Genomic DNA, 17,472 nt, shown 5'->3' on the forward strand with positions numbered 1-17,472 from the left:
TTTGTTACGGTATCTCTAGGAAACTAACAGAGACTAGGCAAATCTTTTTCTGCTTGAACTTTAGTTTTAGCCTACATTAATAGATCTTGCTGAATCTCTTTTTGACTCATCGCTGTGCAGGTTTTTCCTCACAGAATTATTCTTGGGCCACCAAGAATACTGGTAATGCAGGATTTCCTAAGAGTGCTTCATTGTTTTATCCAGGATTTTATTCCTGCTAAGAGCCATGTGGCTGGCAAAATTCTAAGATGGCTACCAAGAATCCCACCAGCTGGTGTACATGCTGTGTATAATCCCCTGTTCTTGAGCATAGGCTGGACCTGTGAGTATTAGAGGTTACCTCATACCTTCTTTATGGTAAAGAGATTACTGCAGTTCTAATTAAGATCTCAAATCAGTTGGGTTAATCAAGAGGGAGATTCTTCTGGTTAGGCCTAACCTAAGCAGGTGAGCTTTTATTTATTTTTAAGATTTTATTTATCTTTAGAGAAAGAGGAGGGGAAAGAGAAAGGGTTTGAAGGGAGGGGCGGGGGGAGAGAATCTCAAGCAGACTCCCTGCTGAGTGTGGAGCCTGATGCAGGATTCGATCTCAGGACCCTGAGGTCACTACCTGAGCTGAAACCAAAGTTGGTCACTTAACATTGAGCCACCCAGGCACCCCTCAGGTGAGCTTTTAAAAGGGAGCCTAGAGGTGGGAGACAAGGGAGGTCAGAGAGATGATCTCCTGTTGGCCCTGAAGTCCTAGGAGTTTTACACCTGCACAGAAATGAATTTTACCAACAACCATGTGAACTTGAGAGAGGGCCCAGAGCCCCAGAGGAGATGCTAACCTATGTTGACACCTTGATTTCAGCCTTGTGAGATCATTAGATGGGAACCTAGTTAAACTCTGCATTGACTTCTGACTTCTGAACTGTAAGAGAATATATGGGCATTGCTTCGAAGTGTTAAATGTGTGGTAATGTTACATAGCAGTAGAGAATGAATATAGCCATACTCCCAAGTGCTTATACTGACACTCTTTTGATCTTACAAGAAGGTTCACATGAATGAAAAGTTCAGACAACAGCTAAACCTCAATTCCCTTCTCAAATAGTGCTTAAAAGTTTCTTGACCAAAACACCAAGAGCTTACCTTTGTCCAGTCATGCCATCAGGAACATAGCCAATTTTGCATATGCTTAGAATCAACCACACCACAAACCTGTACATGTGTAAGACTTATCTTATGTGTAAGATATGTTAAAATATGAAATAAATGAATCTTAGGATATCATGCAGAAGTCCACTTCCATCCATTCCTCATGTATTTTTAGGAGGCTAGATGAAATGTTGAATGAATTGTAGTTCATTTAGAAGCTCTGAAGGTTCTGCCTCTTTAGTTGAGCGATAAAAGAAAAAGCATTATCTGCTTTCCATTGTATTAACAGATAATAGTCCTTAATTCCCTCTGAAAGTTGCTTAGACAACTGCAAATGAAATAACTGAAAAATGTGCAATATGACTGCTTATTGTGAAATATATCTAATCTAAATGAGTTAGATGGAGAATTAAAAATTAAGAAGTCCGATATCAGCAAGGGTTTTAAAAATGCATTAATTGTACTTTATGTATCATAATCTATTATATAGTCACAATGAAATATAATGGACCAGTGGAAATAAATAATAGCTATGTGTAACAAAAGGATCTTAGAAACATAATGTTGAGTGAAAAAAATCATATCCCTATAGACTATGTAAAATATACCATTTTTATACAGCTCAAAAAGGAACAAATCTAGAACATGTCACTTTAGGGATTCATACATATTTTATGTCTTTTTTGCATGTGGTAAACTATCAAAAAGGGAGAAGGGAGGTGGGGAGAGACAGGAGAGGAGCTCAAATCGATAAATACAAAGTACAGGTAATGTTCTAATTCTTAAGTGAGGTGACAAATGATTGATAATCTATTTGTATGTTACACATCCTTTTATAAGTGTTAAATATTAAAATATAACACTATGTATAAAGTGTTGGCAAAATCTGTATTTGCATGGTTGCCTTTGGTTTTGCTTTGAAGTAGGCTCCATGCCCAGCATGAAGCCCAACATGGGGCTTGAACTCACAACTCTAAGATCAAGACCTGAGCTGAGATCAAGAGTTAGGCACTTAACTGACTGAGCCACAGCACATGCTGCATGGTTGTTTTCAAAACTATACTTATTTTACCAGTCAGTGTTCTTAATTATAGGCAATTCAGGTTAACTTTAACAAAAAAGTGTTTTTTAAAAAGGCTAATCAGCATCCTCAGGATGTCTAAGACAGCCAGAAAAACCAGAATTAGAGGCTACAGAGCCTCTACTACTACTTCAGATAATCTATTATCTACTTCAGATAATTGCTTCAGTGAAGATCCCACTGTGTGGCAGAGACACTGCAGCTTATACCAGCGACCCTGCTGACACTGGATACTGAGTGTCACTAAAGCCACTTTTGCTGCTTCTTTGTGAAACTGCGTAGAGTAGCCAGTGTTGTAGGCCTTTACGCAGAGAATACTGCATAGTTTCTTGCTTCTTTGCCTAAATTTTAAAGTTGAAGGTGGTTGCAAGTTCCTTAGCTGAAAAGAGGCTGGGAAAACGTATCTGACACTTTCAAATTTCTTAGGAGGGAGGCAGGCTCTGCCTCATTAGGTGAGGGAATTCCCTAAACAGGATAGGAACAAGGATATTGCGCTTGACTACCCAACACCTTCAGCTAATGCCTTCACTTGTTAAAACTTTCAACATAAAAGGACTTGTCAGACATTGTTAATTGCTTTCTCAATACTCTTTCCTCCTTGCTAACGGAATACTGATTTTATTTGAGGCAACTATGTACCCAGCTTTTGCAGACAGAAGTACGAATTTAAAGAGGCAAGCAAGACAGGGAAATATGTCTGGAATTTCTGGGAAAGCTTTGCTTTTCTTCGTAAAAGAGGGTACACACAGTTGGCACAGGACATTTCCCTTTTTCTTCCTGCCTTCAATATGGCCAAGACATCTGGTACAGCACCAACCTTCTTGTAACCACAAGAAAAGAACATGAAGGATGAGAAACGGCAGATGTGAAAGACAGAACTGCATTCTTCTGTACATAGGTAAGACCACTGATTAAATATTGTCCATGTCAGTTACATGCTCTCAGCTACATCATTCTAGAAAAGAGATGACAAATACGTCTCATTAGTTAAGACTCCATTTATTGAATTCATATTTTCTAATAAATGGGCTGTGATGTTTCTTTTGCACTATTAGTAAAAATAGATTTTGCTAATCAAGAACCACTTGAACTCTGACCAGTATTTGGCATTTAAAGGCATCTTAATGTAGTGGTTAAGAGTATGTTTAAGAGTCTCTCTGGATTGGAGTCTTAGTTCCAGTTTAGACATACAGCATAACCTCCTTGTGCACAAGAATGCATAAAATGAGGTACAGCCGAAATGGAGATTATATGGTAAATGAAAAGCACCAAGCTTTCTCCTCCATATAGCCCCTCCTCTGTATCGTATTCATCCTCATATTGGATGTATCACTGCACTGTAATTATATGTATACTTATCTCCTCTACCAAATTTTTCTTCAAAAAGTATCAAGGCCTTTCCCCCACCTTTTTTCTATTCATAACTCCAAATGAAGTGCCTGGTACATAGATTAGATGAATTCTCAAGCTAGTACCTTAGACGTTATCTGGGATGATTATTAAAATACAAATTCCTGGATCCCACTCCCAAATTTCTATTTTAGTAGTCTGCAAGCCATTTTGGGGAACACTGAAGTAGTCCTCCAACATCTGAATCAAATTGTAGATAATGTATTAATATAAGTCAAGGTAAAAGGTAAGGTATTATTAAGGTAAAAATCGATAATAAAAGATTTTTCAAGGTACTCACAAACTCAGTCTTAATTTTATAATTTGATTTGTAATTGTATAATTTTGGATTTCTAATCATGAGACTACCATTTTAGAAACAACTATTTTTAGTTATGCTGCTGACTACATTATGCTAATTACAAGATACTTATGAAAAGCCCTGTCTACCTGACAGGTTGATATGTATATGAAAAATAAACCTTTGAATTTCCTAATAATTAAGACTCGTTACTGAGTAAAATTAACTGTTATTCTCAAAGTGAGGTTTTTATTAGAAATGATGTATTTGTATTAACACTAGCCAGAATTTACATTATGTAGGGCAATGAGAGCTCTTTAAACTCAAACTCCAAGCTTTTGATTTGCCAAGGGGAAAAGTTAACATATAGGTTTATCCTCATATCCAAGACATAAACAACTTTATGACTTTAAAGGAACAGAAGGTAGATAAGGAGACACCATGTCATACTTTAATGGGCCATTTGATGACTTTATCATTTTTACTGAAAACTGGCTATGGCAGCTGACATATTGTACAAGGGTACCTGTGTTCTAAGTGGAACCGTGGGACACACAGAGACACTTAGGGCATATACTTCAAGCTAAATGGCTGGACTAAAGTTTTACTTACTCTTGGGAAACAAGATAAAAATGCCTGCACTGGGGGTGAAAGTGTTTTTCAGATTCTATGCAGGACTTTGAATAGAAATTCGAGTTTCTAAAATGACATATACTTAATCACTAAAGACCACCATTAAAGAACTTTGGCAAAGTTCTTTCAATATTACTAGGATCAGATGTTTTTAGGATATCTTAGTGAGGTTCTATTGTTTTAACTGGAGTTATTTCTTTATGGCAGTATTAAAGAAATTTTACATCACGCAAAGCATTAACAAAAACTTTAATACTGTGTCTCTCCCATGCAGTATGGTGCTTAGTGCTACTGGAAAATATGGATAGGTTTAAGATTCATCATTTCAGTTATTTTTGGGCAAACCCAAACTGATTAATTACATGGAGTAATTTGTAAATTTGTCATGTGTGACTAAACTGAGATGGGCAAATGGGTTGATAAATGAGCCTAGTTGACCGCTCAGCATTTGAATCTCAACATTGCTTTGTTGTCTACACAGCACAATGAATGTAATAACTCTCATTAGGTGATAAAACTTTGCTGCCTCGTGAAAAATGGATCTAAAAATAAAGCCAACTATCCATACTAATAATGAAAGACATCTAAGTAAGTGATGGTCCTTAACTGTAAGACAGAAGTTATATATAAATTAAATAGAATGTAGTACCTAAAAACTATGATGTGAATAAACCCATTGTATGCTCTTCCACTGAATAAACCACCCAAGTTGAAGATTTCCTAGGACAATATTGAAAAGTTGACTACTAATATCTAATAGAATAAATAACAGCTACTTTCAGCAGTTGAACTAAGGGTACAAATGTATGTGCACACACACAGGACAAACTTCTCAGGATTCTTTGAACAATATGCTGACTCTACTATCGCTAGAAGAAAAGGGTGATCTATTTTCAAGTATATTTCTTGGGCACTAGCAGTAGGTTCTCTCAAATTAAGAGTAAAGACACCATGTCATAAAGTGCCAACTCTTAGCACCAGAGAGACCTAAAACTTCATAGTAGGTGAATGACATTACAAATCAGAGAATCTGCCAATCTAGTTCTGTGGAATTGTATTCCTTTTCTCAAATGGGAAAAAAAAAAAATCTAGGCTATGCCAAATAGATTTAAAAAGCTAGTATCTTTAAAAAAATTTTTAGACTTTTTTTTTTTTAGACTTGTAACTTACAATCCTATATAAATAAAAATTGCTGGCTTATAATAAAGGATCTAAGTTTGAGAGATGTGAAGAAACAAAAAGGATCTGATACCACAGTTTATATAAATTGAGGTCCCAGAACTGAAAATTAAAAACAGTCTCTTAGAGAAAGGAATGGTGAAACTCAGTGTGTATTTTCACAAACACACCCAAAAACTGTTTTGTGGACAGCCAATTTGACTGCAAATTCTAAACTGCCACCTGATACCTTTAATCCACAATAAATCAAGTCTGAGGCAAGACACTAAATGGACAATACTCGAACAGAAAGATAATAACTTCCTTCCTTGATAAACAATCTCCAGCTGTCATTTGTAAGTTGAGTTATTTGATGGCTTGGGAAGCAGTGTCCATTGAGTTTTCCTTCCTGACCTGTAGAGATTCACTGCTGATGGACAATAATTCTCGAAGTTCCTTATTTTCAAGCTGGAAAAAAAAAAAAGGTTCATTTATTTTAGGTATTTTGACCATTAAACTGCATCAGAATAATTGTTTTGGGCCAGGAACAGAAGGCGTGTTATTTTAATTTTAAATATTTTACGGAAACAAAATAAGAATTTCCTAAAACACTAATTGTTAATCATTTAACATACATTCATTACTAAGTAATTTCTATATGCCATGTGTTAGGACAACAAGGAAAAATACGAAGCCTCTCTCCACCTGAGGAATTCACTACTTGTCATACGTTTTGTGATTCCCTCAAGTTATACTATTTCTTCTACCTTTTAAATTCCTAATAATATTTTCACTTTGCTCAGTCTTCTCTCCTGGATGTCCTTCAGTTTTGGAGAAAGGAAGAAAAGGGGAAGAAACTACTCACTAGGGACATAGCTAGGTACCACTGGGTGTCTTACATTTGTCATTTCAAAACAACCTGTAGGGCAGGTATCACTGCTCACATCCATGCTCTTTTTAAGATGAAGACACTGTGGCTCACAAAAGTCCAAAGACTTGTCCAAACTCAGGCAACTTGGATGTGGTATTGCTGGGGTTTCAATCTGATGCCTGTGTTCTTTCCACTTAAAATATACATATATTTTAAACATTTTATTTATTTATTCATGATAGAGAACGAGAGAGGCAGAGACATAGGCAGAGGGAGAAGCAGGCTCTCTGCAGGGAGCCCGATGCAGGACTCGATCCCAGGACCCTAGGATCATGACCTGAGCCAAAGGCAGACACTCAACCACTGAGCCACCCAGGCATCCCTCCACTTAAAATATTAAGGAAAATTTGTCCATTTCCTAAGGGCTGGTTTTCTTATCTGAGTAAATCAGGGAGAGTGTAGATAAGGTCATTTATCATTTTAACTAATTCCTAATTGGGACCTTGTCACTCCCTTTGATTTCCAGGTAGGGCAGCTTGCATTCTCCATCCTTATTCTGCAGGAAATTCTGGTAAAACCACAGCATCTTTAGGCTTCATCTATAGTTTGGGCCTATAGTCATTAAACTGTCTACCATATAAACCACTTCTCTTAGTATTTTGCATCTCTCCTGGTATGTATAAACCATTTCATATCATGTAAGTATTAGACTTACTCCTTTCACTAGACTCTGAGCAGGGATATTCTTTTTCTCTGTGGTATTTCTCAAAGGGCCCAAGTTAGCATCTCATAATAAGCGACATTCAAACCATCTATTGTTTTGTGTTTCCTTAATAATTTTTGGGCATAATAATACCACCAGGCCTTTTTTGGGTAAATTTTTGCTGCTATAATCAAAATATTACACGAAATCACTTAAAAAAAAATAAAGACTATAAGGTTTATAAAATAAACAGCAGGCCCTTGGTTTTGTTCCCCAAAGGCAACCACTTTTAAAACTTTTACTTATTTCTTTTTTTTTTTTTTTAAGATTTTATTTATTCATGAGAGACAGAGAGAGAGAGAGAGAGAGACAGAGACACAGGCAAAGGGAGAAGCAGGCTCCATGCGGGGAGCCTGACGTGGGACTTGATCCCAGGTCTCCAGGATCAAGCCCTGGGCTGAAGGCGGCGCTAAACCGCTGAGCCAGCTGGGCTACCCACTTTTACCTATTTATTTAGGTACTTACTTACATAATTAATAGAGGAATAATAATTATTAAAATGCCTAAACTACTATTTCTTATCAATTTCTTACATTACCTATTTGATTTCCTTTTATGACAGAGGGATTTTAACTCACATGTAATTTGTCTCTTCTACTCTTTCTACCCTCTTGATATGACAATATCTCAATTTCTAGCCTATACATAGTTGAAATTTTCATTGTTTGTTGCTGATTAGATTTACTTTCCTGAAAAGGGTATGGAGGAGTTGGTTTTTCTTTAAGACTTATTTTTTAGATAGAGAATGAGAAGGAGGGAGTGACTGAGTGTGAGAGTAAAGGAAGGGGCAGAGGAAGAGTGAGAGAATCTTAAGGAGAAAGAGGCTGAGTGTGGAGCCCAACCTGGGGCTCAATCTCACAACCCTGAGATCATGACGAGCCGAAATCAAGAGCTGGACAATCAACCAACTGAGCCACCCAGATGCCCCTGGAGGGGGAGTTTTAATTTTAAATCATGAATACACAGAAAACATCAATATACTGCCTAGGATAGTGATGGCATACCTTCCAGACTCTGAGAAAACTCCCTGAGTATTGTGAGCAACAATCTTACCTCTAATTGGGCTAGTTTTTCCTGAATCTTACAAAATTGGTCATCATCCACCTGAACTGCTTTCCTCATCACTTCTCCCATTTCACAGATTCTGTCAATCTGACTCTCAATTTCCTGTGAAGATATTAAGAAAAGAGAAAAAGGTGAAAAAGTTATCTTTTTGGCAGATATGAAGTTCATGAGAACATGTGCATGATGATGTTAGAAAGTTCATTTAATCTATGCTACAGAAATTACACAGGCATTTCACTGTAATCCGAGTCCTTAGAGGCAAAGCTATAATAAAGTTATCTTGTAGTATTTACAATTTGTTTTCAAGATTGATTCTAGTCTAACCACCCACTGGACAATGGACAATATCTCTATGTGGCTGTTTAACTTAAATTGAATACTTTTATTGTCAGGAAGCTTACCACAGCTTACCAAAGCTTCCAAGGTACTTTATTCTTTTTTTGGATATATCTCTTCCCAAGTTTTTCACATGAGCTAAACTGTCTCTTTTAATCTTAAAGTTTTTTCCTCCAGATTACAGAAAAATAGTTTTTCTCTTCCAGATGAGAAATGTTTGAGAGCTGTTCACATATTGAAAGTATTCCTGTTCCCTAAGACTTTTGTTAAGTCAGCAAAATGCTTTCAAAGGATTCTAAGATGAAGTTTATGTTTCATAAATTCCATGGAACAAATAGTGAGGTGCCAATTCATTAATCCAGGTTTAAATGATATAGTACATGTAAATGTACAATGCCACCCATGAAGCACTCTAGAAACATAAGCACAATAACTGGGTCTCCCAAATTAAAGCATAAGCAATCAAAGTGTAGAAACTATGCCATGTATTTTTTTTAAAACCATACTTCTAACATAATATGATGCTACGTAATTCAGTTTAATAAAGGTTTCTGTCTGCTACATGCCAGGTACTGTGTTAGGTATAAAAGAAGAATCCATGCTCCCTATAATCAAGGAGCTTATAGTTTAGTGAAAGTACAATAATAACCAACCAAGTATTTACTGAGTACCTTCAGCACTACCTTGCATTATGTTTGGTGGAAAAACTAGGCATCCATTAATCTTGCAAAGACATCTTGGGGCAGGTGGGGTGAGGAACCTACCTTAGTCCCACTCAAAGAAAAAAAGCTCCTGAGCAGCCCCTTACCCCCTGCTTTCTAATCATATCCTTACAAGATACAGCAAAATCAACAGCAAATGTGAGAAATATGAAAGACAAGCTTAGTTTTCTTCAAAAACAAGTGAACAATTTAAAATAATTAGAGATTTCAATCTCATTCATTCAGAATTTATTCACTAAAGTTTCTTACTGCAGAGTGAGACTGGTGAGCTTTCAGGACAGGCTCAGCATCCACAGCCTTTTTGGCAACCATTAATTGTAACATCTGTTTCCGGTACTTGCTCATGATGAGTTCCAAAGCATCCTGGTGTTCCTCCAAGGAAACCCATAGCTCTACCAAAAAAAATAAAATCACTTGGCAGTGATGTCTGAGAGATAGCTCCCAAAGCCAAAACTCTTTTAACAGAATTTTATGACACGCCATGAAATACCATGAATACAAAATTATAAATCAGTGTTTAAGTCCACAAAACTCAACAGTTAGGTCTATGTGAAAAATAACTTTCTAGGCAGAGGCAGCTTCATCTGGTATAAACAACATGAGATGTAGAATCAGGAGACAAGGGTTTCAGTTCAGTTCTGTGAGTTACTAGCTTACTACTACACTTATGCAAATTATTACCCTCTCTGAGCCTATTTCTTAACTGCACTGTAATATTAAGTACCAGCTTATCTACCTCAAAATGAAGATATGATAATACAATGGGATAATATAAATGAAAGCGCACTGTAAACTACTATACAAATAACTTCATACCGCTATTATTAATAATGTACACATCAAGCCTGAGAATATATACCCCGAGGCTAAAATTCAGTTCTTCCACCCTGCACAAGAACATTAAAAAAAAAAAAAAAACCCTCTTCAATCTTAGCGTCAGTGCTTATTTCAATTAATATTTGAACATAAAAAAATCCAAGCCCTTGAGGATATTAACACCTTGTTATGCAAGTATCCATATGGGGATAAAAAAGTAAACCATGCAACAATTCAACTCCACTAAGCTCCCCTTTGATAAGCTTGCCTATATATGCAAAGTCAGTCAGATGACCTTAAAGTAACAAACTTTATCGTTACTGGGCCATCGCAGGATAACGCTTTTAAAAGTACTGATCTGGAGATACATATAGGATGTGAATAGTTCGTTTGGCAAGAACTTTTGAAATATAACTGGATGTTAGAAAATCATAACTACACAAAAAGTCCTGACTAACCTCTGTTTTCCTGCTGCAAGTCTCTAATCTGTGTATTCTCTTGGGACAGCAGAATGTGAGGTTTGAATTTGGACATGTCCTTTATATCGGATGCATCTTCTTGATACTGGACAAACAGAGACAGACTAAGCGCGCCGTTAACAGGAGAACAGCCGCGGATGCAACTGAAGAAGGAGTCGGAGCTCCAGGGCAGCACGCTCAGCCCCGACCCCGAAGGAAAGTCTCACCGCCACCCTCTGAAACCAGGCATACGTTTAAGGCCGAGTTCCCGCTTTCCTTTGCCCTCCACCCCTCGGGTGCACAGATCCTGCGGGCACCGACCCCTACTCTCTGCCCGACCTGGTCCGGAAGCGCCGTCCCCGCCTCCCGCATAGCGGCCACCCGCCGGTGCAGCGCGGCGGACTGATCCACGAGCGACTCTGCGGCCGCGTCGTGTTCCCGTAGCCGCTCGAGCAGCGTCTTGGCGTCTGTCAGGATCTTCTCGATGGTGCAGCTCATAGTGGCCCCGGATCCTTGCTCCCGTCCTGCTCACCTACACTACTCTTCCCTGAACCTGGCTCAGCGTTATCGACGTCACTTCCGGCCGCCCTATGCGCCTGCGCAGTGGGGCCTAGTCCGCGGGTGGCCCTACTTGAACCAGCGGCTTCCGGCAGCCCGGCCGGCCCCGCCCTCGGCTTCCGGCTCCCGCGGTGATCGAGGTGGCGTGTGGCTGGGCGACCCGGGTTTCTTCCTTCCCTGTGGGTTTTGATTGATGGGGATTGTTTTTCAGTCACCGGATTTTAAAATCTTTTTTTGGTGCTTAGTCTCTTTTTAAAATTAATTTTAAAAACTACGGTAAAATACAATAAAATGCACCATCTTAACCATTTTGACACGTACACTCCGGTAGTATTAAGGGGCTTTCTCTGTTACGCAATCGTCCCCACATCCATTTCCAGAACTCTCTTCACCTTGCCAAATGGAAACTCTTAACCCGTTAAATATTAACTACTTATTCCTCCCAGCCACTGGCAGCCACTCTTCTGCTTTCTGCCTTTAGGAATTTCACTATTTCGGATACCTTATATACAGTGAGTGGTGCCACTGTCAATCATATTTGTTGTTTTGTGACTAGCTTATTTCACAGAACGTGTCCTCGAGTTCTGTCCGTGCACATCAGAATTTCCTTCCTGTTTAAGACTGAATTATATCCCATTATATGGGATATAAAATATTAATTATACCCCATTGTATGTCTATGGTATGTTTTGTTTATCCATCCACTGAAGGAATCCCAGCTTTCAGTTCTTTTGGCTATGTACCCAAAAGTGGAATTGCTGGGTCATATGGTAAATCTACCTTGGATTTTTTGAGAAAAGATCATCCTGTTTTCCACAGTGGCTGCACCATTTTACATTTTTTAGCAGCAGTGCGCAAGGGTTCTAATTTCTCCAAGTCCTTGCCCACACCTGGTGTTTTCTGTTGTTGTTAATGATGATCATCTTAATGGGTGTGAGATAGTCATTATTTTCTACTTGCCTATTTTTTCTCTCTTAATTCAATTAATAACTTAAAAGTAAATTAACCAGGGGGCACCTGGGTGGCTCAGTGGTTGAGCGTCTGCCTTTGACTCAGGGCGTGATCACAGGGTCCTGGAATGGAGTCCGACATTGGGCTCCCTGCAGGGAACCTGCCCCTCTGCCCGGGTCTCTGCCTCTGTGTCTCTCATGAATAAATAAATAAAATATTAAAAAAATAAATTAACCAAAAAGGCAATGACCTTTGTACTATTTGTTATATTGGTTTATAAGAGTTTACTTTGTCAAGCTTGTATATCAAACTTCATCCTTTTTCATTCTTACTTTAATAAGTATTTTTGGAGGGTCTGCTTTGTTACAGGCACTGTTTAGTGTCTAGAACATGGCAGACAATGACACAGGGTATCTGCACTTAAGGAATTAATATTCTAATGGGAGAAAGAGTTCATACTCAAATAATTGAAGGTAATGACAAGATTAGGGGGCAAGAGCCTCAGAGCAGTAGTGAGAGTTTAGAGAAGCAGCAGGAAAAGAACAGTGCATTTTACTTTTGTATTCCCAATAGCTGGCACAATGGAGACATTCAATAACTGTTTCTCAAGATGGAGATCAGGAACAAGTTCAACAAAAATAACAAATCAGGACTACAGACCAACAGGGAAAAGATTAACAAAGAACCACAGATATAAAGAGGTTTCATTCAATCATTAAAACAAAACACTTTCCCTAAGTGATGTCTTTCCCTTACTTGTCTTTGACTTCCATTCAGGGATGGTGGTTCTCAAATCCATCTCTGTGGCCCCAACCTCTTTCATGAGCCTAGAGTATATATTTTTGGTTGCTTATAGGGTATTTGTAGAAGGACAACAAGGTCAAAACCTGATCTCATTATTGTTGTTTATAAATCTGGTCCTCCATCTGTTTCAGTAAAGAGCACATTCATACCCATTTGCCCAAAACAGAATCCTGAAAGTTGTCCTTTATTCTTTCTAGTTATTCTTCACACTTAGTTATCAAAGCAATATATGTCCTTTATGTCTTTAGGACATATATCCTTCTTTGTATTCTCACTGCTACTGGGTAGGTTGGGCCATCATCATTTCTCATCCAAATGAAGCAATAACAGTCTCCCAACTGGTCTCCCTACCTCAAATCACCTTCTCCTCTAATAGCTCTCCCACAAGGACACTACAAGTGCTGCTGCCCTTTCAGTGGTGATAATTATTCTTCTCTGCCCACATAAGGGCTGAGAACTACACTGGTCATTCTAATTCCCCAATGACACTGCCAGGCAATTACTCATACCCACTACTCTGTAAAACCTCTACTTTATTTGAAGTTTGTATCTTCCAGCTGAAGAATCCTCTATTCCTCCTTATTGCAATCAATTACTGACCTTCTGCATTAGGTACTCTCCTTTATTCATAGATTTGAGGAATTGGCATGCAGTCTTTTTAATTCTTCATGCTTTGTGTGACATTCACGTCCATGTGGATAGTTTATCTAATAGTCTTCCTTGGCCTCCTCATTTCTAGAGACATTGAACTTATTTTGGATGTTCATGGTCATACCCCTCGTTTTTTTTTTAAATAAAAGATTTTATTTATTTATTTATTTATGAGAGACACACAGAGAGAGGCAGAGACATAGGCAGAGGGAGAAGCAGGCTCCCTGCAGGGAGCCCGATGTGGGACTGGATCCCAGAACCCCAGGATCACAACCTGAGCCAAAGGAAGACACTCAACCACCTAGGTGCTCTCATGGTCATACCCTTGATCATTCACCAAGAATTGTTCCTTATCAGAAGTTGTAAGCTTTCATGTCTAATTGTTTGACTTGTAGTCAATCTGTCTAGTTCTTGCAGCCTTTTCTCCCATTATTGTCTCTTTGACCTCATCTAGCTCTTCTTTTTTTGAATATGTCCATATTATCTCTACCCATAAGATTACTTTTTTGTGGTCTAATTTTCTTTCCCTGACCAGACAGGGAGGGCTCTTATTTTTTTTAAAGATTTTATTTTTTTTTTATTTATTCATAGAGACAGAGAGAGAGAGAGGCAGAAACACAGGCAGAGGAGAAGCAGGCATCATACAGAGAGCCCCATGTGGGACTCGATCCAGAGTCTCCAGGATCACGCCCTGGGCTGCAGGCGGCGCTAAACCGCTGCGCCACCAGTGCTGCCCAGGGAGGGCTCTTATGATAGACTATCTGAACCACAGTCTTTCTAGTACCCCTAATTTATGTGCACTTTTTTGGGGGAAGATTTTATTTATTTATTTATTTATTTATTTATTTATTTATTTATTTGAGAGAGAAGGAGAGAGAACATGAGCACGTGCAAGCAGGGGGCAGGGGGAGAGGAGGAGCAGAAGGAGAGGGACAAGCCAACTCTGGTGCTGAGCATGGAGTACAATGGCTGGATTCCACTACCCTAAGATCATGACCTGAGCCAAAATCAAGAGTGGGACACTTAACCAACAGAGCCACCCAGGTGCCCCTGTGCACTTTTTTTTAAAAAAAGATGAATGCAAATAATAAACTCCAACCCTTGATCAATCCTATGATTCTAGCAATGGTTAAAAGGGGATACAGAAATAAGGGAGTGTTTTTGTTTTTATGAATAAGTTTTGAGCATATTTGTAGCTTTCATATGGGAAGGATCTAATAGAGGAAGAGTTACAAGAGAATAGGGGGACATTTGAAGGAGGAAAAACCAGGAGAAAGGACATAGCAGCTATTTAATAAATCTTTATAGAAGATAAAGACTTCTTGTGTCACCACAGTCGGAGCCACCACTGCTGCCACACCCCCTCAATCTCCATGCCAGACCTTGGAGAAGAACTTCAAATGGTGCTGTACCTTCAAACAAAGAATTAAAGATGGAAGACTTACCCGAGAGCAGCCTCCTACCCAAATTCCATTGATAATAAAACCATACAAGGGTGGGGAAAAAAAGAACCATACATGGCTGAGAAGTGGTTTCCTATCCTGGATAAAACGGAGTTCCTTGCACCTGATTATGTCAATGTAAGTGAACTCATCAAAATAATTAGAAAGCTCTTGCAGTTCAATGCTAATCAAGCCTCCTTCCTGGTAGTGAATGGACACAGCATGGTGAGTGTATCCATGCCAATTTCTGGAGTGTATGAAAGTGAGAAGCATGAAAATAGTTTCCTGTGTATGGCATATGCATCTCAGGAGACATTTGGAATGAAATTGTTAGTGTAAGATTAGAAAAATGGGTCTGTTCTATTTTGCTCCTTTGTCCTCCGTAGGTTAGGTTTTGAACTCTCATACCTATTTTTTTCCTGTTGCTGCTAACTAATGGCTTTCTAGGACTTGGTCTTGAAAAACCACAGACCATTATAATTATGGTAAAAGAAATCTCAATAAGATAAGGAAAAATGTTTAGTCTCCTAGAAAGTCAGAAAAGCAGATACGTATTTGCAACATAAAACTCCTCATAAATGTTAATTCTAATTAAGAGATACCCTGACTTCAGAGATTGTTGTTGTGGCCTGTGAAAATAACCTTTAACATCTAAAAAGTCTGTAATTCTGATTGGTTGTCTTACTTAATAATTTATTGCCCTGGTTTAATATTTAAACTGACACCCTATTTCCTAAGAGGTTTAAATGTACTTTGTAGTAGGTTGAATTTTGTCTCCCCAAAAGATATGTCCAAGCCTTAACTCCCTGTGCTTGTGACTATGACCTGACTTGGAAAGGATCTTTGCATTTATAATTAAGAAAAGGATCTTAAGATGAGATCATCCCAGGTTAGGATGAACCCTAAATCCAATTACAGTTGTCCTTAGAAGTGACAGAAAAGGGAGTGCCTGGCTGGCTTAGTCAGTGGAGTGTGTGACTCTTGATCTCAGGGTTGTGGGCTCGAGCCCCATGTTGGGTGTAGAGATTACCTAAAAAATAAAATCTTTTTAAAATGAGGCAACAAACAAGAAGACACACAGTCACACGGGGAGAATATCATGTGATGGAAACAGAGATTGGAGTGGTGTGTTTACAAGCCAAGATTTGCCTGCAGCCACCAGAACATGGGAAAGAGGCATGGAATGGATTCCCTCAGAGCCTTCAAAGGGTATCAACCCTGCTGACACCTTGATTTCAGACTTCTGACTTCCATAACTGTGAAAGAATAGATTTTTGTTGTTTTAAGCCACCCAGTGGTAATTTGTTATGACAGGCCTAGGAAACTGATACACACACATTTTTTTTTTAATGAAATCAGAACATCATTGGCATTGCTCTCTTATCCTTCATATATGGAGATTAAAAACAAAGAAACAAAAGCTATGACTGGTATATTTCTTAAGTAAACAAGAAGTCTATTCTCTTTCAGATTAATGAGGGAGTCCAAAAAACAGGCATTTTTGGAATTGTCAAAATGTTGGGGGCACAACAAGATGGGTGGTCCCAGTTGTGAAATCAAACTACCTCTTGTTAGATTAGACTCTGGGTTGTAAAGCTGCTTGCTTGACAGAGAGGGAGGACTGGTGAATGTAGCCAGCCCCAAAGTCCTATTGACAATGGTGGAGTCAGTATAGGACCAAAGGGTCGGTAACCATACTTTTATTTTAATGGACTTGGCTATTTGTCTTTTAAAACATTTCTTTAATGTCTTCATCTAATGTGCTCCAAATATTTCACAAGTTTGCTGACCAATTTTGATCTCTTTGTAATACAGTATGCAATGGAGTCACAAATTTACTTTTTGTTTTAAGATTTTATTTCCTTGAAAAAAAAAAGATTTTATTTACTTGAGAGAGTGCAGAGAGAGAGAAAGACAGAGACAGAGACAGAGAGCACACATGAGGTGGGGAGGGGCAGAGGGAGAGGAAGAAGCAGGCTTTCCAATGAGCAGGGACCTGGAGGGGCTCCATCCGAGGATCCCAGGTCCCAAGATCATGACCTGAGCTGAAAGCAGATGTTTAACCAACTGAACCACCCAGGCACCCCACAAATTTACTTTTATTGTACAGATGTGTACAGCAACTGTAGCTTATTTTCTATAATCTGCATTTGAGATGTTGGGGCAAAGAGTGTCTCCCCAAACCTCAGCCTTGTGGAGGCCTAGTTGGTCTGGTTCCTCTCCACAGGCTTTGTTTATCCTCTCTAGACTCAGGGCCTGGTATACCTCCCTGACCCATAGTGGGTAGTGGGGAGGGGTTTACAGACCTAGTATCTCCTTAAGGCTGTACATCC

At 38.8% G+C, this 17,472-nt stretch overlaps 1 protein-coding gene across 5 annotated transcripts; it reads right to left on the reverse strand.

Moving 5' to 3' along the window:
- Window positions 1-32: 32 nt before the first annotated feature.
- Window positions 33-11,408, reverse strand: SIKE1 (suppressor of IKBKE 1). Of its 5 annotated transcripts, XM_035700780.2 has the most exons (7): window positions 11,073-11,383; window positions 10,734-10,839; window positions 9,709-9,851; window positions 8,390-8,503; window positions 6,117-6,170; window positions 3,697-3,811; window positions 33-3,176 (listed from the first exon to the last, which is right to left on the reverse strand). In XM_035700780.2, exons 1-6 carry the CDS (start codon window positions 11,229-11,231, stop codon window positions 3,698-3,700), a joined length of 690 nt encoding a protein of 229 aa, XP_035556673.1. In that variant the 5' UTR covers window positions 11,232-11,383; the 3' UTR covers window positions 33-3,176; window position 3,697. The 5 variants fall into 5 exon arrangements, with proteins under 5 accessions (XP_035556673.1, XP_035556674.1, XP_035556675.1 ...); XM_035700781.2 differs by lacking the exon at window positions 3,697-3,811 and having other exon boundaries at window positions 11,073-11,368; XM_035700782.2 differs by lacking the exon at window positions 33-3,176 and having other exon boundaries at window positions 3,205-3,811; window positions 11,266-11,408.
- Window positions 11,409-17,472: the final 6,064 nt, after the last annotated feature.

The sequence above is a fragment of the Canis lupus genome, chromosome 17 (assembly GCF_003254725.2).
Source record: "Canis lupus dingo isolate Sandy chromosome 17, ASM325472v2, whole genome shotgun sequence".
Taxonomy (NCBI): Eukaryota; Metazoa; Chordata; class Mammalia; order Carnivora; family Canidae; genus Canis; species Canis lupus.

Bases quoted from the DNA above. Each gene is read 5' to 3' on its own strand.
- SIKE1 (XM_035700780.2), bottom strand. From the start codon at position 11,231: ATGAGCTGCACCATCGAGAAGATCCTGACAGACGCCAAGACGCTGCTC. The intron at 8,504-9,708 runs GTAAGAAACTTT...ATATCTTCACAG, and splicing joins CTCACCAGTCTCACTCTGCA to GAAATTGAGAGTCAGATTGA. The intron at 6,171-8,389 runs GTAAGATTGTTG...TTTTTTTTCCAG, and splicing joins AAAAACTAGCCCAATTAGAG to CTTGAAAATAAGGAACTTCG.